Here is a 24,261-nt window from a genome sequence, read left to right on the forward strand (position 1 = left end):
AATTTACTATCTACATCAGTGATACGCAATCTGGGATGCTGGATGCTCACAGGGGGGCGCCAGAGACAGAGGCCTTAGACAATTTTAGGTATCAACATCAGCGTAAGTTCAAATATTAATCGTTATAAAACCTGTGGCTAAATGTAATAATGTATTGTATGCCCTCTCTACCATGAATATAGGAATAATGCATACAAAAACGACTGCTGACTGCTAATTCGGCAGTTGTTTGCGTCCTTCAAATTACTGAAACAGGTCTAATTTAGGGGGTATTAAAGGTTGAGAACCCTTCGTCACCTTGAACCGGACTGTGTTTTCCATGTTGCCTGTAGGTGCTGTGGCCCATGCTGCTGTTCTATCTGACCCCGGCTCAGTACAGCAATGCCACCACTCCCCTGTGCAAGAGCCTGATCGTGCTGGGCAGCAAGAAGAAGAGCAACCAGGATCCCACTTTAAATATAGACTTCACACAACAAGGTGCAGTAGTATGTCCATATGTAACAGTTTCCATAAATCCCTTAGTTATACTGACATAAATTGACGTCTATATAATGACCAATTATACAGAACCCGTTATGAAGACAAAGAGGAATTAAGGACTAGGTATCCTGACAACAATAAAGTACTCTTTTATATTGGGTAGTACAGAATAATTTATTATATATATATATATATAAAATTGAAATGAAATATTATTTCAGGATAAACCTTCTGTGGAGAGCGAACTCAAGACTCTCTCTCTCTCTCTCTCTCTCTCTCTCTCTCTCTCTCTCTCTCTCTCTCTCTCTCTCTCTCTCTCTCGCTCGTATCTCTCCGACTGAGATACAAGGTCTATACAGTAGAAACTACTGTTGTAGTGGTTTCAACATCTGAATCCATTTTAAGGCAAGGAACTTGACACTTATCACTCTACACATTTTCCAAGTTTGATATTTCCTCTATGCTCTCTCCTCCAGTCAACCTGCCCTCTCCCCAAAATCTGATGATCAGACTGTTGGTGAGTACAATGCCACGCTGTCTCTAAACTTGATGCTGCTGTCACCGAGACCTTTATTCTTCCTTTTGGACATCTGAGATCACTTTTTGTAAGGATAGCTGTTGTAAAGAATGAACCACCAATGCAGTGAAATCAGCCCTCCTCCTTAAAGATGAACCTTTTTTTCTATTTTTTATTTTTTAAAGGCGATTATAAGTGAAACTGATGTATTATCGCAGGTTAACACGGCCTACCCGTTCCGGAGCAGAGGCCACGGCGCTCCCTCTCTGTCTCTTCTCAGCGTCCTCAGTCTCAATATCCACCCCAACACAGATCTACTGTGGGAGACGGAGATACCTCCGCTGCTGTTGCTCCTTGAAGGTACAGCCTGCACATATGGATTATATAATGTTTGATTTACATTAGATATGCATTGTGATTCTTGTAGTTCTGCAATTGAATATTTCAGTTTTTCCATGCATATCTGCTCTTTCTGTTGGAGACTTCCTAACAGGAAGCAGCAAATCGGGTAGGTAGTAAACATGGCGGGTACTCCAGGGAGGCACGAGAACGATGCTGAGTCTGTGCGTCATGACTCTCTGTACTTATTAAAACCTCAAAACTTGAAAGAATTAAATAAAAATGTATGAAGAACTTATAAAAAACAAATATAATATAATAAAAAAAATGTTGACTCACCCTGAAGCAAGCTGGCTGGACCCCGGAAAATTCTCAGAATTTTGAAATCTAAAACTATCTTGAACACAACAATGGCAGAAGCCACGAACATGGTTTATGTCTTGTTTGAACCAGTTTGTCACAAACACCTCGTTGCTGAAGTTTCATTCGAATCGATAGAGTTGAGGTGTCGTTTAAACGGGTATGTCAGAAGGATCTCATTGTTTAAATTTCATACAAATCGATCCACATACGGAGCCGATATTAGTGAAAAACTGAACAACTTTGACCCAAAATATTCAGTTGGTCCTCCTTGACTGGCATGCTACATGCTAGATGAGATTTACGGTAAAACGCTTTATGACGTCATTATACTACTTACTACAATGTGCAGGTTCTGATTCAGAATGTCCATTGGACCGTGTCCAGTGTGCGGTGTAGACTCCGTCACTCTGTAGTGGTTAGAGATTACCAACTATGGGTTTACATAATATTTATGTACTTTCTTAGCTGGTAGATGTCTGTAGATCTGTTCAATTGATATTCTATCTCTTTGGTCCCCATTAGTCTGCCGAATTTATGAAAAATACACAAAAAAGTAGTCCACAAAAACTTGTGACCACATCAAGTTGAATCCACTGAAATGTGCGACCGAGTGATGCGTTCAAGATCGAGCGAGTCGTCGGAAAAATAGAAGCTGTGCAATGGTAATTACTCACAGACCTTGAGTCAGTCACAATATTATTTTATTCAAATAATTGTCATTGTCTTTAGATTTGAGAGGGTGTCAGACTTTAGTTTTTTCAAAGTCTTCTTGTGTATGGTAGGCATAAGAAAGATGAATGAACAATACACCTAACGAGAATGGTGGCAATACGCCTGTACACCAAAAATGTGAAATGTGGAACTTTGGAAATTAAAAATCTCCCAAGACATGAATGTGATTACTATTTCTTCAACCCCTATAAGGTCTGTTTGCTGTTTGTTTCTCCAGAGTCCACAGCAGAGACGCTGGATAATAAGCAGTGGGAGGAGAAGTTGCTTAAGGTATGGTTTTCTATCAAGCAACAAATAACATTTGTCGCTCTCTGATGACTGTTGGTGTTCGGACATGTGATTAGAGTTACAAAACACAGTGTGACTTGGGATAACTGTATAGTTATATTATATAGTTAGGCGTGGGCGATATGGCAAAAACATTATGTTAGGATTTTTTTCAGGCAGGATGTGGTGCCGAGTTCTGCCTGCCCGCCAAGAATTGCATGCATCCCACAGGAACGCGCACAGCTAAAGCAGAAAGTACCAGCCTGCTCCTGGAAGGTGCATGCAATTCTCGGTGGGCAGGCAGAACTCCACACATATTCATATTTTCTCTGCCGCGCGTCCTTGTCCGTTTCTCCAAACAAAACAACTTGAAATAGTGTCTTTTATTTTAGATTATAATTTCTTATTTACGTTAACTAATTGAATGAAACAACCCCCCCCGGTTTGTGCATTCCTGTAGCAGCCTCTCTGTGTTCCGGCACCTCCGGCTTTACAAATCACGGACCAGCAAATAGTGTGATTTAAGATTTGACTGAATAAACAACTTTGGACGCATGTGTGAGCCATAGAACAGCAACTGATGAAATGTGCCCTGTAGGACCATACTAACAATCTCTCTGTAAAGGCAGATCGTGGAGATATTTTAATCGTTCACGATCTTATATCGTCATATCACACACCCCTAGTTATATTGGTTGAGAAGAACTTGGATGAGAAGCCCCTGTCGGCTTTGTTCTGGATGTATTTTCTATCTTTTTAACCATTTTTAAGTCTAATTATTTCAGCCATTCAGGCATGATGGTCACATACCAATATATTACTTACGCCCCTTTCCTATATGGAATCTGTAACATTGCTGGATAAAAAATATCCGACAAAAGGCAGTAGGTTTCACACATTGGCTTATTTTAGTGAAAAGTTCCATATGGAGTCTGTTCCCACATTAGATAACTGTTAGGGATACAGTACGTAATGGTTTATTGTTAGTGCGTTATGTCCAGTGTAGGTGCGCTGGTTTCGACAATCTGTCGGCAACGGACGTACAATCGGAATCGTTTATTTATTTTTTTCCTGGCTCTCAGAGACCGGCGCTCCTCCACCTGTTCTACCGCTCCCTGTCCGCTCACTCCCTCTCCGGCTCAGCGTTCCGGTGCAGCCGGAGCAAGCGAAGCAATCGTGCCCGATGTCCTCGCACCGCATTCTAAAATAATTTTCAGAAGAAAAATAATACAATTTAAGAATGAAAAGCCTGTCTCCATTGAGACTGGACGTGTCTTTGCAGCTGAGCGCCAAGGTTCAGATCGGACTCACCATTTTTCCGAATGTTGGTTTTTGTTTCGTTTTTTAGTTTTATTCTTCGCGAAAATAAATAATTAAACAATATTTTTACGGAATAGATATTTGTAAAAACCCACTATTTGTGCATTATTTGGATTCGGCTCCACCCCTGCTTTATGGCAGTGTTACTTCTACTATTCCCACACACTTCCATTCATAGCCGTACCAGCATTTTCCTGGAAATTATACTTGGTCGAGAGCGGGGAAATTTACGGAACGACTTTTACAGAACACATGACAGCGGCTCCTTTTCCCACATGACACCAATAGGGAACATTGCCAGTAGACTTATGGCTTTCAGTGCAAGTGGGAAAGGGGCTTAGAGAAAGTTACTTTAGACCTTTTTTCTTTTACCAGGTAAAATCTAAAATTTTAATTGGTAGTAACAAAAAAATGCATGTGACTTCAATTTATTAATTTCACGGTTGATAACCTGTTACTGGATGGATAACGGTGGTATAGACAATCTGATTAAATTCCAAATGTAAAATCTTTATCTGTGCTGTGTGGCTCCAGCTCCTGTCCAAAACCTTGGCAACCATTGATGATGACAAGTGGGTGTGTCAACTGGCAACCGAGGCAACCCGCTACCTCTCAACCTACAACAATGCTGTAGAGGAAAAGGTTGGTGTATCTGAATTCCCTATTTGTGCCCCGCTCCTCCATATTACATTGATGTAAAAAAACACCTCGTTGACTACTTTCTGTCTTGTTGTTTGTTTGCTTTTTCGTCCTCCTAGAGTTTCCTGTACCGCTGTATCGGTGTGACTCTGCAGCAGTGCTACAACAAGGAACTGGTGAAGAAGCAGCTGCAGGAAATCCTCCTCGCCGCTCGACACAGCGACGCCATCGAGAGAGAGGTCAGGTTTTTAGGGTCTGTTCTTAGTTGTAATGCAGGTCTCGGTATATTCCTTCTTGAACGTAGGGCCATTTTAGGTGTAACATAGATCAAGCACCAGGACTCACTGTCGATGTCTTGGTTCCATCAGGGCGTTGCCACGAGTGTTGGGTTGTGTGCCAACAGCCACCTGGAGGGAACGCTGGCCAAGCTGGAGGAGTTTGGAAAGTCGGACGCCTTCAAGAAATCCCCGAGCATCTTCAATCTGCTCAAAGTACGACCTCTTCAAACCATTTATCTCGATGTCACTGTTGAGGGAGAGTCAGCCGATACGCTGTTTGTTTGTTTGCATAGTACTGTAGGAGACTTGAGGATAGGCCAATATTACATACTGATTTATGTGTATCACTATCCATAGATCTTGCATTGATGCCTGCCTTATCTCTGCCACAATGGCTGTGGGGTTATTTCTAAAAAAGCATTATTATTGTTTCAGATACCAGATAAAAGTTTCAGATAAGAGTGATGAAGTAAAACATTTGTGGGTTCCTTTTTCCTGGGCCGGAGGCTTCTCATCCAGTATTCTTAGGAGGATTATGTCCATTAATAATTGTTAAAATTTCAAGTTATATGGTTAAACCTCTTGAATCTTGATATGTTATATTGTTCAATATACAGTAGTTGTGTTTATATTATGGCCTCTGCTAGGCTTAGAATGGGAGATCATCGTTAACGGATGCATTTATTTTCCTGTATTCACTGAGTAGTGTGCTAAATCTTACAGCATGCTAAGACTTAGCAAACTCCCTCCTATATACAGCCATATTTATTTTGCTTTCATTGCTGTAATTGTGTTTGTATATATTACATCACTTCGGAGTTGTTCGCACACAGGGTTTAATCTAAATCAGGAAGTTAATCCCTTAGCTCAGGAGGTTGAGCAGGTCGTCTAGTTATCTGAAGGTTGCCGGTTCGATGCCCATCACCTCCTGCTAGCATGCTGCAAGAGCAAGACCATCGGTGTATAAATTATTGTCGCTTTGGACAAAAGCGTCTGCTAAATGATGATGTAAATGCACTTCGACTAATCCAGAATTTTTAAATGCCTGTCTGAGACGTTGTTTAATTTAAGATGAATTACTTCCAGACTAGGAAGTCCTGGACTAAGCTAATGAGGGACTACTCAGCTCCTTCTGTCTGGTCTCGGTGCTGGTCTTAGTCCAGATAATCCATTTCCTCTGTTGTGAAGGTCGACCTGGAGGATAAACCTGACTCAGGCCAGGTTTAATTTAAGCCTTCACCTGGACCTAGATTATCTCTAATCTTCCTTCTGGAAATTCAGGCCATTTCAGTTGGTCCAGATTAAAAGTGGGATTTACTCGAAAATTAGGCCTAATCTGTGTCCATGAAACCACCCCATAGTGATTTACCATTAGGAGGATTTGATTATCACATACACTTCTTCCTGTCTTCTTCATTTCTTTTTTGTTGTTGCTTTCTTTCACTTGCCTTTCCTTCCCTTCCATCCGCTGTGTCAGGAGCGCAGCGACGTGGAGGTGGAGAAAGTGAAAAGCACGCTGATCCTGTGCTACGGCCAGGTGGCTCTGAACGCGCCCGCCGAGCAGCTCCTCAACCGCATTGACCGCGACATCCTGCGCTGCATCAGCAAACACTTCAACACCAAGGTAGCGTCCAACACCACGGCCACTTTTCAACTCCGTCCATGTGGTTGGGTGGAGTTCCCAACATACAATTCTAATAATAACAAACAGTTGGATATTGACTACTACTTACAACACTGAGCTAATGAGATCATTACAAATTAACCTTGCTAGCGTGGGATTCACTCCAACGGTGACTTTGAACTGAGGCGTTAATTTCGCTGGTTAACGAACAAGACCTTGCTCAAGTAGCTTCAAGGTTTGGCTGAGTTCTTTCTCAGTTGAAACAAACGTTCTTAAATTTCACACTATGCTTTTCAGCCGGAATAACTTAATTTCATTCAGCATTGTGTATTGATGAACCCTGTCACTTCTGTGCCATACAGGTTCTGGGAATTAAAGTAGAGACCAAGGTATTTGTACAGGAGGGAGGACAAGGACATGTCCCTCTAATTTCCTTCTAGCCTCTCGCCTTTATACATTTCTCTCACTTTCTGACTCTGTCTTCTCTTTCGCCCTCTCTACAAATCCTGTCTTGTGGCGATTTGCACAATTAAACTTCTGACTAACCGTCCACAAGTGTGGGAAGAGCGCTGCTCAAATGAAACTAAGCCAATTTTCTTTGCTCTTCAATTTCTGCATCTTGGCGGCGCCGCCTGAGGGTGATATTATTACTCTGGTGGAACAGTTTACTATGATCTCACAGACCTTTTGCAGGATTTTGTGAATTGCCTATCATCGATATTCTAAGAACCGGCCATAGAAAATAGTTCACACAGAAGAAAATCATTTTTAGAATAGCTTGTTGTTGTACTCTATTAATGTCATTCATTGTACAAGGTGGGGTAAAGTTGCCAGTGATGGCAAAACCCGACCATCGAAGATTGTCAGTTCTTATGAAGTATTACGAGCAGTAAAATTGTTCTACCTTAGTAAAATATGGCTTTAATTTTGACCTCCTTGTGAGCAAAAAAGCACGGGATACAACTGGTGCGTTTTGCAGCTGGCAGCTTCATGTTTGTCCTGATATCCAGCTAAAAAGAATGTCCCTTTGATTTAAATTACAGGTCAAAATGTAAAGCGGTTTCACACCATTAGGATGTTGAAATTTGATCTTAATCTTATCTTAACCATGGGTGTGAAAGGCCTGTTTTCTAATATCTCAGTGAACTTTCTCCAGACCGCGCTTGCTTTGCCACTTCTGAGATCAGAGTCCACCAGTGATTTACTGCTGAACCAAACTGTGACTCGAGACCTTTCTCCATCCTTAGGCATGGAGAATCAATCCACAAACCTCCCGCCGGATTGATTTGCATCACTGATTAACAGACCTTCTTGGTTGATTCAATGATTGTACAAAGAGCTGCATTCCTATAAACTCAGCACATTTTTTTTTTTTTTTTTTCCCAGTTCCACAGTGTAGTTTAACATGTCTGATTTTGACTTTGGTCTGTGCATGTTGTTTCTTTTCCTCCCTTGTACCATATGTTTGTCTGTCTGCCACTTTTCCTTTTGTGTGTGTGTGTGTGTGTGTGTGTGTGTGTGTGTGTGTGTGTGTGTGCGTGTGCGTGCGTGTGTATCTACATCTGTGTGTACAGGACCTGACAATGAAGCTGAGTTTAATCCAGAGTGTCGGTCTGATCGCCAAAGCCATCAGTCAGTGTGTGAAAAAACAAGGCTACGTCTTCCTTCGGAAACAGGAGCTCATCACTGTTATGCTGGTTAGTCACATTGGTACCTCACCATAACTAATCTAGCCCCTAAATGCCATATCTCCTTATGACAATGTCTTAATTTAAAGACAATAATAAATATTACATTTCAAAATCATGATACGGGGTTCTTACCAGTTCCTTGAGGTTCTTGAAGTGCTTGAATTTCATCCTCAGAAATTAAAGTGCTGGAATACCTTGAAAATAGCTGCTTTTCTGCTGAAATCCTTAAAAAACCTGGTTGGTAGATGACAATGAGATTAATAATAGATATATAAAGTATACGTAATAGATATACTAATATAAATAATAGACAATGAGATTAAGATAATATTATATTTTAAAGATTACCTTGAAATTCATTATTTGTTTTGCGTGTCCTTAAAAATGGAAAAGAAAGTGCTTAAAAAAACTTGAAACTCCTTGAATTTAATTTAATAATGCCAGATAATGCCATATTGCAAAATGTTATAATTACTTTGAGAAATCTTTTGAGTAAGTATGATGTAAATTTATCTAAGACTCAATTGAAGTTTGTTCGCAAACTGACTGATTAACAAAAACAGAACCACCTAGGTGACTGTGAAGGCTCAACAAAATAAGTAATAAGTAAACAGTGAATGATCAGATCTTTATCCTTCTCCTGGGCTGCGTGTGAGCAGGACTTCATCAAGGCAGAGCCAGCTGATTTCATGAGGACCCCGGTGCGCCACCTAGTGATGACCACCTGCGCCCACCTCATGTATCCTTCACATAAATCAAATCCAAAAACCCACGCGACTCCAATATTTTCACGTGACGATGACATCTTAAAGTCCTTGAATCAGTGAGAGACTTTTGGGTAGTTTGAGTTTGCATTTTCTTTCGTTGTATATCAGTCCTTGACCTGCATCGCTGCAGTCCCCTGGAGCCCGCGCTGAGCGAGAATGAGAGCTTCGACATGCTCAAGGTGTGTGTGAGCAGTGTGTTCTCCCTACCGGCCGAGACATACACTCCAGAGAAAACCAAGGAGGATGACATGCTGGACCCCAAACAAGGAGAGGTGAGCAGGGAACCCATATTTCAACTTTTTTTTTTTTTTTACATGTATACTTATTTTATACATGCTCACCCTGTATTAACCCTTAAACTGGGGTTAAGCGTCTTCAGATGAAGATGTCCCGACAAGTCATCACCAGAGTGTAACTCGTGGGGACATTTTTGTCCAGCTAGGGAGTCAAACATTTCTGCTTATGAGGAATTCTGCTTTGTGTATTTCTTGAAGGGGAGCTTTTATGGAAAAACTCACTTTTCAGTGCTTGTGCACATACATTTGGGTTTCTAATGGGCCCAATAACACACAAACTGTGAAATAATAACCTGTTTTTTTTTTTTTTTTGTGAGCTATCTATTTCAGAAAAGATGTCATGAAACAAGCCGTCCAGATTTGCAGCCTTTTGTACATCATTTAGGGCCTTAGTAGAATTAGAACTGCCCCCCATCTGAGTAACTCCATCCACGGATGGAGAATAACAAGTGCTGCTGGGAACTGCTCTGTTGGCTTAAATCCGTTGTGCGTTTCTTAAAACAAAACCACTAAGATAGTGGGTTTTTTTTTTTTATTGTAGATGCATTTCTTGTATTTATTTAATTTGATTTTCCTATGTTTACGTGAAACAAAAATCCCCGCGTGCGGTTCCCCACAAGCTTGGAGCGCGGCAACGAAAGTCGAGACAAGCTTTTGAATGAGGCAGCAACTGGATTGCTTATTTCTCACCTCACGTTTGTTCAGAAACTGATTTTTGCTGGACTGATGAGGTGAAATCATTGAAAGTTTACAGACTAAATACAACGGAACCCGGAAGTCAAGGTCAAACCCCATTGGCTCACAGATCTCTGGGCCTCAGAAGGCTTGCGCCACCCCACAGAAACAGACCGTCCTGGAACAGGAGGGGTATAGAGGCATGTTAGAAGGGCTAGAATGCATAATCTGAGTGGTGTTTTCAGTAAAAAAAAAAATTCAAAAACATGTTTTGGGGACCTCAGAGACTTGAATTTACTTTTTGAAAAGGAGCATAATATGTCCCCTTTAAATTCACAGTAAATTCAAATCTGTGTGAAATTTCCTCTTTTTTTTCTCTGTTCAGGCTTTACACAGGGACACCTTGGCTGCGCTGCAAGAGCTGCTGAAGAGTGTCTTGGCCAAGGACCCCACGCCCGATGGCCTGCAGAGTGTCTTCAAGGTGACCCTCGGTGACCGTCTGCTTTTGTATATTTTTATTATGAAGTTATTTTCAAAATGAGGCATGAGTCAATTTCCAAACCTGATAGAAAAATGGCAAAAACAACTCCACAGAGAACCGGATTAAATTCAGTCACATAGGTACCAGAATGAAATATATATAAAGCAAATGCTTGAAAACAAAATAGATTAAACAAAACGATTAGTTTGTCTTATCTGTTTTGAAACTATGGTTATAGATAAGCAAAGTTAAATTTATTGTTCCAATTTTTATTTTAAATAAAAATTTCTGTCCTTTCCTTGTGTTTTCTATACTTTTTTTTTTTTTTTTGTATTCGATACATACTGACAAGGAATCTTCATGAGAAAGTCAATTTGTTTTTCAATTCCATTCATCTCGATGCTTTGAAAACTGCAAATGACTGCAAAGAAAATGTAAATATAGATATTTAGGAAAAAAATAAATCTGAAAAAATAAAATGCCTCTTTTGGTTGTTGAGCTCCGCGTTGTCCAACACGATGTGGCTTGTTGTTTTCGGCAGCACATAGAGTCCTGGTTGGGTTCCAGCCAAGAGCACGAGCGAGAGAGAGCAGTCAGAACCACGGCTCAGATTCTGGCTTTCTACCTGGACAACCTGACTGTGAAGGTACACACACACACACACACACACACACACACACACACACACACACACACACACACACACACACACACACACACACACCCCCCCTTGCATGTTTCCTATTGATACATGACACAGGAAATCTATCTTAAGGAACTCTTGGATTACCGTGAGGCTAATTTACCGCTGAAGGTTCGTAGATGACCACCACGATATTACAACTTCACATTCCACCTCTGACACCGATTGAGCCCTTTCACAGCAGACACTTTGACATGTGTCGAAAGGACACGGAAGGTCGAACAGGGCCTGAAGTTGATGACATCAATTTTGGTTCATTGAAGTAGCAATGTAACCGTTCTGTAACTCTGTTTTCAGAACATGGTGTCTTTCCACAACTTGGGAGCTCTGCTGGGCCGGTTAGCTCCCCGTTGCTCCGACCCCAACCAAGCCGTACGCACTGCCGCCGTCAACTGCATCTACACACTGCTCAACATCCAGCTCCGATATGAAGGTACGCACGGCACTCCCACAATCCATGTTGTGTTTTAGATACAGAATTGGCGACTGCCTTGGTCCTTACCCTTATTCACCCTGTTCCTTTGGAGGTTTCTCCCTCGACTATGAGGACGACTCCGTGGAGAGTCTGCTGGCCCTGCGAGACACGCTGGAAAACCCGGATCGCTCCATTCTCTACAAGAGTTGCGCTGACCTCACCAAGGTCAGACTCTTCCCCCCTTAGCACTCAGCGGTGCAACTTTCAATGCAGTTGATATTCTCCTTTCCAGTGGAGCTTATGCAACCCTCAAAATCAGTCGAGGGTCGTTTAATGGTATTATGAAACTCAAACACACCTGTGTGTGTGTGTGTGTGTGTGTGTGTGTGTGTGTGTGTGTGTGTGTGCGTGTGCGTGTGCGCGCTCTCAGGTGATGAGCAAGCGTCTGCCGCAGCAGCAGCTGAACACACTGGTGTTCATGCTGTTCGAGGGGCTGGTGGACAGTCAGACCAACTGCTGCCGAGCTTCCTCCGTCATACTCAACACCTTGCTCAAGAGCAGGGGAGGCGGCCTGCAAGAGCTGGTAAAACACATACACACACAATCGGGATGTGGTAAAAGCTCTTATATGGTCTGAACGACATCACTTTAGGTATACACCAAAGACTGAATATAACTCTCTGCGGAAGGTCCCAGAGATGCTGGATGTGCTCTATACGCGTCTGCAGAGCATCACGGAGGAGCAGGTATCTGACTATTGATTCTCATGAATTACATTTGACGCTAAGGGTAACCCGAGTGTACGGACCATGACTGTGCGTCTGTCCAGGTGAGAGTGGCCGTGGGGCAGACGGTTCTGATCCTGGCGACTCAGCATCTACAAGCAGTCATCAACACGCTGGTCAGCCAACCGCTGCCATATGACAGGTACCCAATTTGTTTGTTACATGAAACGCACATTAACCGTTCCCACAAGGATAGTAGTAAAAGTAAAGAAAATGATTTGTAGTGGATTTGAATAGGATTTTATGATATTGGTTAATGTCCCGTGTTGCCTTAACAATTCATACGTTGTGCTCCAAGTTGCCTATCGACAAAGTGGAACCTTATTTCCATTTGCCATTTCCATTTGTTATGTTGCAGTAAAATGGCTTCATGTACTTATAGATATGTTGTACACATAGACACAACATATTAAACAAGAAAACCACAATATACACCATAATGTGGATAACTTTCTCTGTATCTTTAGTGCAGTCAGATTTATGATTGGTTTTTTTTGTTCTGTTTTTCCCCTTCCAATGTGTCCAGCTGGACCAGCGAGATGTGGTGTGCGCTGGGGGCAGACCCCATCATCGCCAGTCAGATCATGGAGATGGTGATGGAGAAGCTGGTCATCACGGCGCCCTACGTAGACAGGAAGGATACGATGATGAGGGCTGGAACGACAAAGGTTGCCACCAGTCAGCCCTTAGCTGTGAGTCTAGCAGTGGTGGGGGGGAAAAAAATACTCATCTCCAATTCTCTGAGTTAGGTTTGCAATTTGCCTCAAATGCAAAGTCTTTCCAAACAGCACTTCCTGCTGCACTCGCCACCTTTAATGAGCGAACACCATAACAAACTGGAGCGAATGAGACGAGTGACGAGAAGGAGACAGCACTGTGAGTGAGTGAGTGAGAGGAGGCAGAGCTATGTCGGCGCTATAGCAGGAGCTCAATGTCAACTGGCTTTCGGAGAGAAGAGAGAGGGAGAAAGCGCGGCTGGTGCTGGTATTACAATAGTACAAAAAATATGTATTGAAATCGTTTCAAATATTCAGAATCTATATGTTAAGAACAATCTATATTTTTGACACTAGTCTGCAGACATTTTTTGTTTATCGGCCTCATGTTAGTCATGATTAACCGACACTGACGGACGCAGCCATCAGGAGCAATTAGGGGTTAAGTGTCTTGCTCAAGGACACTACAGCATGCTAGCAGGAGGAGCCTGACCACCAGCTCTACCCCCTGAGCTACCATCCCGCTAATTAATCATTAATCATGTTCCTCAAATCATTCCTGAACAATTTTTGCAGTGTGGCAGGGCGCATTATCCTGCTAAGAGGCCACTGCGATCAGGGAATACCGCTACCTTGAAGGGGTGTACTTGGTCTGCAACAATGTTTAGGTAGGTGCTACGTGTCAAAGTAACACCTACATGAATGCCAGGACCCAAGGCTTCCCAGCAGAACATTGCCCAGAGCATCACACTGCCTCTGCCAACTTGACTTCTTCCCATAGTGCATCCTGGTGCCTTCTCTTCCCCAGGTAAATGACTCACACGCACCCGACCATCCACATGATGTAAAAGAAAACGTGATTCATCAGACCAGGCCACCTTCTTCCATTGCTCCATGGTCCAGTTCTGACCTTCACGTGCCCATTGTAGCCGCTTTCGGTGGTGGACAGGGATCAGCATGGGCGCTCTGACCGGTCTGCAGCTACACAGCCCCATACGCAGCAAGCTGTGATGCTCTGTGTGTTCTGACACCTTCCTATCATAGCAGCATGAACTTTTTCAGCAATTTGTGCTACAGTAGCTCTTCTGTGGTATCAATGAGCCTTCGGGGCCCATGACCCTGTTGCCAATTCACCGGTTATCCTTCCTTGGACCACTTTTGGTCGGTAGTAACCACTGCATACTGGGAAAACCTCACAAGACCTGCTGTGTTGGAAATGCTCTGACCCAGTCGTCTAGCCATCACAGCTTGGCCCTTGTCAAAGTGGCTCAGATCCTTAAGCTTGACCATTTTTCCTGCTTCCAAAACATCAACTTCAAGAACTGACTGTTCACTTGCTGCCTAATATATCCTACCCCTTGACAGGTGCCATTAGACAGATGAGCAATGTTGTTCACTTAACATGTCAACGGTTTGTAGAGAGTGGCAAGTAGGTCCACCACTAAAGTGTAGCTGTAATTTCTAAAGATCAAGGGACCGAAGTCCACAAAACTGAATTTTATATCTATGGTAACAAGGAATTGACCAGGTAATTTTATGGACATTTATTTCCCATTTCCTTCCAGGCATAATCAAGAGCACATTTCCTATAAATAGCTAAGCTGTTGAAAGCTGCTTCCCAGTTTCAGTTGTGTCCTCTTCCCTCCAGATGACGTGTGGTCTTAAGGAGCTTCTGCTGAACGGCCAGAGTCAGGAGCCAGCGGTCAGCCTGTTCCCTCAGCTCTTCTCCTGCCTGACCGTCCGGCTGGGGGCCAGTGTCGGGGTCTCTGCGCCAAGGGACAACAGCACTAAACACGCCAGTTCTTTCCACGTAGCGGGGTAGGCAACTGCCAATGCTGTCGCCCATCTCCACACTGCTCTTGACAACTGTTTTCGGTACTTTAGCATCACATCAAATAGACTTTCCAGGCCATATATCCGTGGGAACATTTTATTATAAATACAGGGAATTGACATGATTTTAAATGTATATTACGATATCACCTTCTATTGTATATTCCGAATTCCATTTTTTTTTTAATCCAAATTTATTGAATTTTAAATGGTGTTATTTGACTAAAACAATGTAAAAGCGTTTCAGACCATATCAATATTGCCTTGTCATTAATTGAGACTACAAACATTTATATACGGCACAGTCCACAACGGGCGAAGGCGTGTACAGAAAACACTCATCTCAAAATTTCTGAAATTCATTCGAGGTCTTGATGGTCCTCCAAACATCCGAAAATGCAAAACGCTACGTTTGTAGCTCAGTGGCACATTGATGCAAAGACATTTCACACTTGGTACACGTGTATTTAACAGTCTTTTTACATAAAAGGTAAATATAGATAAATAAGTAAAAGTAACTATAAACTTAACATTCACACATAATGACACATTTGGTCTTATGATCTAATCAATGTTGTACCTGCAAAAATCAAAGTTCTGGGACATGTTGCAGTGAGAGCAGCGCTGTTTTCTCTCTAATCCGTGTGTCTCTGTTTGTGTCTCAGGGTGGCCGTGGACGCACTGCGTATCCTGTTGGCGCGGACCCAGTTGGACGAGGTGGTGAAAAGGCTGGATCAGGACAACGCCTGGGACGCAATGAAGGAACCGAATACGCACACCGCCGGTGTTTCACTCCTGGCTAGGTAGACGCACGCACAATCCCCAATCTTTTTATGACTGAAATTTCATTTTTTCCCATCACTGTCTTTACAATAGAAGTTATATCTAGGTTTTATTTCTGCTCAGTCAGTTTACAGTCGACAGTGAACGGGAAGGTCTGCATATCTGTTTCCTTTCCCTCCAGGGCCATGGCTAAGCACGCCGGCCCCCGGCTGCCCGCCATCCTGGAGTGCCTCTGTCCCTGCCTCAACAACATCTACGAGACGCAGAGAATCACAGTCACTGCTTTCTTCTCTGAGGTGACATACCTGCAGAGCAATGAATGATGATAGAATGATTTATTTAAGGATTCCTTGACTGTGTGTGTGTGTGTGTGTGTGTGTGTGTGTGTGTGTGTGTGTGTGTGTGTGTGCGTGTGTGTGCGTGTGCGTGCGTGTGCGTGTTCCATTATTCCGCATGCAGCTCCTCAACCACCACGTGGTCACAGAGCTGCTGCTGATGGACATGCTGATGAACAACATGATGGAGAGGATCTCGGATCCCTGCTGTACGGTGCGCATGTTGGCCGTGCGAGGGCTGGGCAACATCGCTGTGGGATCGCCCGAAAAGGTACTCCGCATCTGGAGCGTGGAGTCCTGGCGATGGTGTTGGACTTCCAACACTGAAGCTTTATGTTGTGATAACAGTGAAAATCACAGCGTGTGTTTATTACTTTCTGTACTTGATTCATTCGCTGCTTTGTTTGGGCGTAAATCAGACACGACTGGGAACTAAGTCACTGAGTTTCAAAAGTAGAACAGGAATTTAACCTTTATTTTTAATTTTTTTGTTCCTCTCGAGGTGAATAAATATGCAAAGGAGCTGCTGGCAGCCATGAGTTCAGGAATGGAGGAGAAAGAAGACCCAGGTATGGCTGTAGCTAGCGAGGAAATGTCAGATGTGAGGTCGTACCTTGCTCACAAACACAAACGTGTGTCCTTCCCCCTCCTCTCTCCCGTCTTCCAGGGAAGCTGATCACGCTGGAGGCCATGTCGGGACTCTCCAAGGTCCTTCTCCACCTGGACAAGAAAAACGTCCACCTGCTGGTGGTCTACATCTTCATGAAGATCAAACCGTTCTTGGAGAGTGTGGGTTTCCCTTGTTTTCTTCTCATTCACATGGGACGTGGGGGGGGGGCGGTTTCAACTTGGGTTTTCATGTTGTTTACAATCTCCAGTAGAGGTACTCTATGCAAATGTTCAAATGACCATTTTAGTACAACTGGTAACCAGTGTTTTGATAGACCTTGTTGTGGCCCCTTGGTATGGAGGGCTGATGGAGCAAGGTCTGCTCTGTTTAGGATAACGACGAGATCCGCTGTGCGTCCATTCTCCTGCTTGGGAACCTGTCCAAGTTCGGCTCAGGGGAGCCAGTGTTCAAAGACCAAATCCACAACGTCCTGGTCAGCCTGCTGCTACACCTTGTCGACCCCAATCCACAGGTTGTGAAGGTAAGGAGAACATACATGCATGCGCGCCCGCCCCCCTCTCTCATTCTGTGTGTGTGTGTGTGTGTGTGTGTGTGTGTGTGTGTGTGTGTGTGTGTGTGTGTGTGTGTGTGTGTGTGTGTGTGTGTGTGTGTGTGTGTGTGTGTGTGTGTGTGTGTGTGTGTGTGTGTGTGTGTGTGAGAGAAACATAACTGTTTTGTTGTAACGTTCCTTTGATTCCAGGCATGTAAGCATGCCATGCGCGTGTGTGCTCCCGTGGTGGGTTCGGACCAGATCACAGCCATGTTCCAGAACCACCTCCATGAAGACAAGAGCCTGCACTACGGAGAGTTCATCAACGACCTCACCAAGTACCTGGTGAGATGGCGTAATTTTGCGTAGCAGGCCCGCGAGAGAGACAAGGCGTCCTTTGTGGCACATTCTCAAAGTGTTGACTGAACCTTTACCCTGAGATCTCAACTGGTATCAAGACGATCTCCTGGAAAGTCTCGAAATTGTCACCACATCGCATTGGTAACCCTGACAGGACTATTTATTTCTTTGATCCGTGTTCCTCAGATCCAGGATTTTCCCGGGATGCTCAACTTCTACCACATTTCGGTCATCCAGTTCTTCAAGAGCAATTGGGCTGAAGTCAGGGCGGGAGCGGCCATGTTTATAGGTATCACCATGTGACCGCCTGTAGCTGCATGTGCAGATAATACAAATGAACACAAAATAATATTGTAAAGCAAAACATGCGCAAAATGCCGTCTTTTTATTCGACGTCTGAACGCCTCACACTGACTGTCGTTCGGCAGCACAATGTCGTGTTTTCGGGGGTTTTCCGAATGAAATTTCCAAATGACCTCGCGGAAAGTGTTTCCCCGGTCTGACATGCGTGTTTTCATCAGGGTTCCTGTTGGGGAACCTTCCGGAAGAGCTGCTCTCTCACCTCAACATGGGGACCATCACCAAAGGTAGGCAGCCATTTAAAAACATGTTTTTAAAACATATTTTAAGCATTAAGCATTTGAAAACCTCGGACCTGGACTAGACCGGGCAACAAGGAACGTTTTTTTTTTGGAAATTTCACCTAAAAATATGCATTATATTTATTTATTTATATATATATATATATATATATATATATATATATATATATATATATACACACACACACACACACACACACACACACAGTATATAAAATCTGTTTTCTTATTGTGGGAGATTTGAGGTCATGTCTTCACCATCAGAGCTGTCCCAATTATTGAATTTGCTTGACCACAGTTCATTGATTCAACCTTGATTGTTTTGTAAAACAAAACATTCCACAATCATGTTTCCATCCACACTGAAGGTACGGGATTTTTAAGCCAATGTCAAAAATATTGCAACGAGTAAAATGCAAATGCAGTCTGTTTCCTAGTAAAACTGAATGATGGAAATGTTACTGTTCCAACATTAAATGTCAGCAAAAGGCTCTTCTCCACAACGCTATAAACAATACTATGAGAGTAGCACCAAATGAACAAAGAGGACAATTCAATTGTCGCACGGTCTTTCTCCTTCTCTCAGGGCTGGTGCTGCTGCTCCAGGATCCAGACGGCTTGGTGAGGGTGAAGGCTGCCGAGGCCATGGGCCACTTCCACTGACACCTTGCCTCTCACAAGACTGTAAACTCAACAGGACCTGTTAGCTTTTGTTCATTTATACAATACAATTTAGAGTGCAGGACTTTGGCAATAGGATATCAAACTATATCGACGTTGTTTGGGTGGGAAGATGAATGACCAATTGGTTACATATAGACTTGGAGGCAACGTCTCACCCCCATCCACAGTGGTAGTGTAGCAGAACACCACACCGACCCAGTACAAGCGAAGGCTCAAGTGCGTTCTATGATAGTTTCTCATTTCACTCACATTTAAGGAAACATGTATTTGTAAAGGCAAACAATCCAAACAGAAAATCTGGAAAGTCCACACGTCATGCATCTCATTGAACCGCGTCCGAGTCTCACACAGCACACGCTTCGTGTTCCTCTATCTTAAAAAAAAAAAAAAAAGTGACTGTGGTGTTTGAAAGAGATTGACAGTAGGTCTTGAACTGCGACCAAAGACTGCTCCTCAGTTCGGGAAGACCTCCTCCTATGTAGCATGCACAAATGACATATCCACGGAGTTCAGACAATACGAAAGCAGCATCAAAAATAATGAGGTTCCTCTGCCTGTTTATCCTGAGCCTCCAGAAGGTTCTACGGTTCTAAGAAGGCTTTATTATCGTTATAGGCAAATAGAATCATGACATCTGCCGGTCACTCCCCCTGCTGTACTGGCAGACGCTTTGGAGGAAGAGTTGGTTTCAGTGTTGCTAGGCAGGGTTTCCAGAGCTCTTAATGTCGTACGTCTAATCACAGCGTCCTCCACCGTGCCATCGTAGTATTTGTGTGAATGCGTCAATGTTTGTATTTGAGCGTAGCCGTCCTGGGCAACCGCCTCTAAAAAGCTAATGGCGACGCGGCAGAGGGACCGCGCTATCAGCTGCCGCATCACAACCGGTCATTTTCCCTCAAACCTGTCAGCAATAACCCGTCGGCGAGCGATCGCAAACCCTGCGTGCGGAACAATTTGGAGGTTCCCAAAACCTCCTGACGCGTCGGTGCCAAAACCTACCTCCAATGTCAAGCTACGGTTACTGTCCATGCGCTGAACCTGCGAAGTTCCCTTCCAAGTGTTCCCGTGGAACCCCTTCCATTGTTGTACCGCTTTGCTTCCTGTTACTTGACGGTGTCAACTGGCACTAAAGGAGATGAATTCAATGGAGCTCAAAGGAATGTGGAGGGAAGGAAGGAAGGGTACACTTGCTCGCTCCCGCGGTCCATCCAGTGCTTCCTAGTCACCGCCAGAACAATGGACACAAGCAGTGCCAAATCTTAGCTCATAGTTGCTCTCTTTCTTCGATTCTTTTTTGTATTTTAATTTTTTTTTCCCTCTCGACGCACTTTCTGTTTCCGTGTCTTATTTTTCCTTTGCGTGGTTTATTAGCAGCTGAGAGCTTTTGGGTACACTAGCGTGTTTGCAAAGGTCTTGGTCTTCTATAAATATATATAATGTATATGCCAATGTATGTCGGTTTGGACTGTAAGTACAGTATGTTGTTTTTACCTCCTTTAAGTTAATTGTTACTTGATGCTAACGCGGATAAACCCATAAAAGACCGCCGGCAGTTCAGCGTCGGGAGCACTTTTAAATCATCATGCAATGCAGAATGTTTCCCCCCAAGGAGGCTGACGCAAACCGACGGTGAAGTGAAGTCATTTCTTTAGCATTTTCAAGGTCATGACTAATAATTGCACTACTAAACAGTTGTTGCTGTGCTCGCCCTGATCGGATATAAAATAGGCGAGACTAAGAGTTTATTTTCTTTATTTATCTTCGCTTGTAATAAGGAATAAATAAATATATATATATATATATATGTGTAAATCCCCCCCAGTGTAACCCTTAAAAAATGTTGTCTGGCAACAAAACAATTTCCATCCGCGTTTACTGACGTCCCAGGGTACTTATTATTGTGAGGTGATCACACAAATCTGTATTGGTGTGTGTTCATTCAAAACATTTTATTAAGTCAAGTTGCAACTTCAATTTTCTTTATTTTTTTTTTTAATCGGTGCAAAGTATTTTCTGTCATGTCTTTCCCACTTAATGTTATAGACTAAGAGGCCAATCGACTTGCAATAACTTAAAAAGAAAAAGGCATGTTGGCATTTTAAGGTTTCTCCAATAAGAAATAATTCTCGAAATTTGGTTCCCTAGCCTGTTATCGATGGTTTCTATTGATTTTTAATAATAATTGATAATCCAGTGTGTCCAAGAGCCAGATCTTGAATCTGGTGCCAACTGACAGGTGCATCATAGGAGAATAAGTCCAGGTGTGAATGTATGACTTGAAAAGACGGGATAACTCGTCCTTAACGTTTGTTTGAACACTAGCTCGATGTTTAATAATTTGCTTTGTTCTGTGTATTTGTGGTATTTTAAAAACTGAACTGTATACCGCCAATAAAATGTTTTCTTCTTTGCTTTTTTTTTTTTTTTTTTTTCTCTACATGAAATGTACAGTCTTAACATGTTTCCATGTGTGAATGTATAAATGTATATGTGCTGTTTTTCCAAGTCAAACGGAAGAGGAAAAGTGCTGATGAGGGTGATATTTTCAAATCATAAATAAACATTGAATGAAACATCACGTATCAGGCCATATGTTTCAATGTTTATATACAACACCGCAAGATGTGACGACCCATTTAAGAGAAGCATAGAAAGTATATTTTGGCCGTAATTGTGAAGTTCAATATGTTGCAATATGTTCTGACTCAATTTCCCGTTTGGCTCTACACGAGTGCTTTATCATGTTCCGTAGCGGTACAAGTCGGTTGTGCGGTGGTAAAACAATGGCCAATCTGATTCTGTGGATTTTACTCATCATAGAAGGTAAAGAGCCCCTTATTTATAGAACATTGCATTGACTGACACAAGATTACGTTGTCAAACAGTGAGATATTCATACCTTACCTTTGACCCTATATATTTTACTTTTAGATAATACATAAACTCAACGATTATATCATTTCTTCAGACTCTGCTTGTGACTTTGAATTGACATACCATTATAACGTATCATCCTAGTTTTTTTTTAATAGTTTTTGGACAAGTGAAACATTTGACAGACATTTGTAGATATTATAGTATCGATTAATGTTAGAGTTGAAAAAAATCTTTTTTTTTTTTTTTTTTTTTTGGAAAGAATTCTGTCTCAATTCACAAATATTTGTTATATGATAAATACAAAAACAACCGGACGAAGATGAATACGATTTCAAAATGAAAGACAAAAAAAAACAAACACAAATAAATTTCTCTATTGATACATTAATAATGTATTACATGTGTTGTACAAAACATTTAAAAAAAAATGATGTAGCGTCATTTATTTTAAGTATTGTAATATTTGTTCATCTTTTTTCTTTTCTTTGTTTTTAATTTTTTTCACAGTTTTTCAGTCATTTTACTACAGTTGTGGGTTGTGACATAATTCCTTTCACAATTGCCGTTCGTGGGAAATAATGGATTATAACAAGCCTTGTAACGCAGAGTTGTGTTTTGTACTATGTATTTGTTGGTGAAGAAAAATTATATTTTTCAAAGAAAACCATGATATACAGTGTATTATACTATATATCAGTGGGTTTTTCTTTCCATTCACAAACCTTAAAACAGATTAGTGGATGGTAGTATTTATTAATCTTTCTCCAGTTGTAATGTGATTCATAACTATTATTCTTTTTTTTTTGTGTGTGTGTGTGTGTGTGTGTGTGTGAAGTGGGACCCAGAATCCATTCATCATTTCAGTGTGTGGTTTCACCGCAGGGCTCTTCTTGTTTCGTGTTCATTTCACTGTGTTCCCATCCCCTCCCAGGTGTCCGGGGCGAAAGCTGTGAAGTACGCTTTCGGAGTCACTGCGCCATCAGGGGGGCATCAGTACTGATCCCCTGCACCTTCAGCTACCCGCGTGACAAGGTGGTGGCTTATGCCTACTGGAGCAAAGCACCCGAAGTAATGACAACAGGAGCCTTATTTCCCCTTGACACGCTTTCCTCACTGAAGCACCGTTTCAGATACCTGGGAAACAAGCGTGGGAATTGCACCTTGGCCATCGACGAAGTGCGGCCAAGTGACCAGGGAGCCTACCTTTTCTCTTTTGTAACTGGGAGTGACATTTGCATCAGTGAAAAGTATTCAGCTCTGACTGTAAAGGGTAATCATGACGATGATGATGATGATGATGATGATGATGATAATAGGAAAATTAATTGTGATGGTGGTGCTAATAATAAAAAAAAAAGATAGTAATAATAGTAAATAATAAAAACCAATACGAATTATAATGGTGCTAATCAGAATACTAATAAATATAGCTGCAGGCAGCGACACACGGGGTCCAGTTTAGTTGCGTTTGGTACGTATTACAGTTTCACGGGTTCTCTGAAACGCAGCACGGATTTCTGCGCTTACGTTGAACACCGCGTCGGCTCCCCCCGGCCCGTCGTCTCCCGGTCGCTAGTGCGTAACGACGCGGTGACGTAGAATCTAGAATTATTTATAGTTTTCCAATGTGTTTCGAGTCCGTGAAACCCGCCGCGGGCTCCCACAGTTTATGCCTTGCGTATCACTTCCTCGAATCCCGCGAGGGGAAGGAGGGACACGACGCCGCATCTATGCGAACAGAATCCCTTGATTTACAAAGAGTAGATCAAATATCAATCAAACAGCCCCGCCGACGTCAAGCAGGTAGGACGATACGCAGACACACGCACACATACGGAGTTTGTAGCCGTGCAGACGTCAAACGAATTTTCCGAGTTCGCCGGGAACGCGGCATCACCTCCTGACAACACGAGTCACAATTTTCCGAGTTCCCCTCGGAACGCAGCATCGGCTCCCTTTCGTCCTGGCCCGGTACAGGACACCCGTACACACTGATGGAGTCCGGACCGCAGGCGCCAACTTAAACAAATGGAAAAACAGGGTGGCCAAAAACAAAAATCCATTATTGATTAATTGTGAGCATCACATTCGGGCTCAATTGTGTCAAACGAAGTGCAGGTCTCAGTCTTTCATTTCACTTCAATTCAAAAGATTTTTTATTACAATAAATTGTGGGTTTGGGGGAGGGGGTTGCACTTAGGATACATACACCAATGTACATCCTCTATCAGTAGAAAATACAAACTATGGTTAAATAATTACTTTTGAAAGGAATTACTGTCCGTAGACGTATTCCCCAATGCTGGAGTAAACCATCTTTTTGTTGGTTTTATGCATGGACAGACGGTGCAGTGATAGAAGCTACAACATGTACTACTACTAACCCCGTGTACTACTACTAACATGTGCTATTACTAACCCCATGCACTAATACTAATCCCATGTACTACTACTAACATGTACTACTACTAACCCCATGTACTACTACGAACATGTGGTACTACTAACCCCATGTACTACTACCAACCCCATGAGCTAC

General features: G+C 42.6%; 1 protein-coding gene across 1 annotated transcript in view; it reads left to right on the plus strand.

The window, feature by feature from the left end:
• Positions 1 to 21,423, plus strand: part of mroh1 (maestro heat-like repeat family member 1) — a 34,823-nt gene extending 13,400 nt beyond the window's left edge. The window contains exons 15-45 of the mRNA XM_080005851.1: positions 333 to 477; positions 957 to 997; positions 1,216 to 1,357; positions 2,649 to 2,701; positions 4,553 to 4,660; positions 4,777 to 4,896; positions 5,026 to 5,148; positions 6,413 to 6,559; positions 6,922 to 6,948; positions 8,134 to 8,256; positions 8,910 to 8,989; positions 9,148 to 9,289; positions 10,374 to 10,469; positions 11,011 to 11,115; positions 11,470 to 11,605; positions 11,700 to 11,812; positions 12,018 to 12,170; positions 12,277 to 12,333; positions 12,417 to 12,514; positions 12,899 to 13,064; positions 14,737 to 14,906; positions 15,587 to 15,724; positions 15,886 to 16,000; positions 16,164 to 16,310; positions 16,542 to 16,608; positions 16,707 to 16,828; positions 17,041 to 17,190; positions 17,410 to 17,544; positions 17,746 to 17,848; positions 18,081 to 18,146; positions 18,748 to 21,423. Of these exons, the coding sequence (XP_079861977.1) occupies positions 333 to 477; positions 957 to 997; positions 1,216 to 1,357; positions 2,649 to 2,701; positions 4,553 to 4,660; positions 4,777 to 4,896; positions 5,026 to 5,148; positions 6,413 to 6,559; positions 6,922 to 6,948; positions 8,134 to 8,256; positions 8,910 to 8,989; positions 9,148 to 9,289; positions 10,374 to 10,469; positions 11,011 to 11,115; positions 11,470 to 11,605; positions 11,700 to 11,812; positions 12,018 to 12,170; positions 12,277 to 12,333; positions 12,417 to 12,514; positions 12,899 to 13,064; positions 14,737 to 14,906; positions 15,587 to 15,724; positions 15,886 to 16,000; positions 16,164 to 16,310; positions 16,542 to 16,608; positions 16,707 to 16,828; positions 17,041 to 17,190; positions 17,410 to 17,544; positions 17,746 to 17,848; positions 18,081 to 18,146; positions 18,748 to 18,824 (3,465 nt within the window). The 3' untranslated portion in view covers positions 18,825 to 21,423. The remainder of the gene's footprint in view (positions 1 to 332; positions 478 to 956; positions 998 to 1,215; positions 1,358 to 2,648; positions 2,702 to 4,552; positions 4,661 to 4,776; positions 4,897 to 5,025; positions 5,149 to 6,412; positions 6,560 to 6,921; positions 6,949 to 8,133; positions 8,257 to 8,909; positions 8,990 to 9,147; positions 9,290 to 10,373; positions 10,470 to 11,010; positions 11,116 to 11,469; positions 11,606 to 11,699; positions 11,813 to 12,017; positions 12,171 to 12,276; positions 12,334 to 12,416; positions 12,515 to 12,898; positions 13,065 to 14,736; positions 14,907 to 15,586; positions 15,725 to 15,885; positions 16,001 to 16,163; positions 16,311 to 16,541; positions 16,609 to 16,706; positions 16,829 to 17,040; positions 17,191 to 17,409; positions 17,545 to 17,745; positions 17,849 to 18,080; positions 18,147 to 18,747) is intronic.
• The last annotated feature ends 2,838 nt before the right edge of the window (positions 21,424 to 24,261 follow it).

The sequence above is a fragment of the Zeus faber genome (assembly GCF_960531495.2).
Source record: "Zeus faber genome assembly, chromosome: 8".
NCBI classification, from domain to species: domain Eukaryota; kingdom Metazoa; phylum Chordata; class Actinopteri; order Zeiformes; family Zeidae; genus Zeus; species Zeus faber.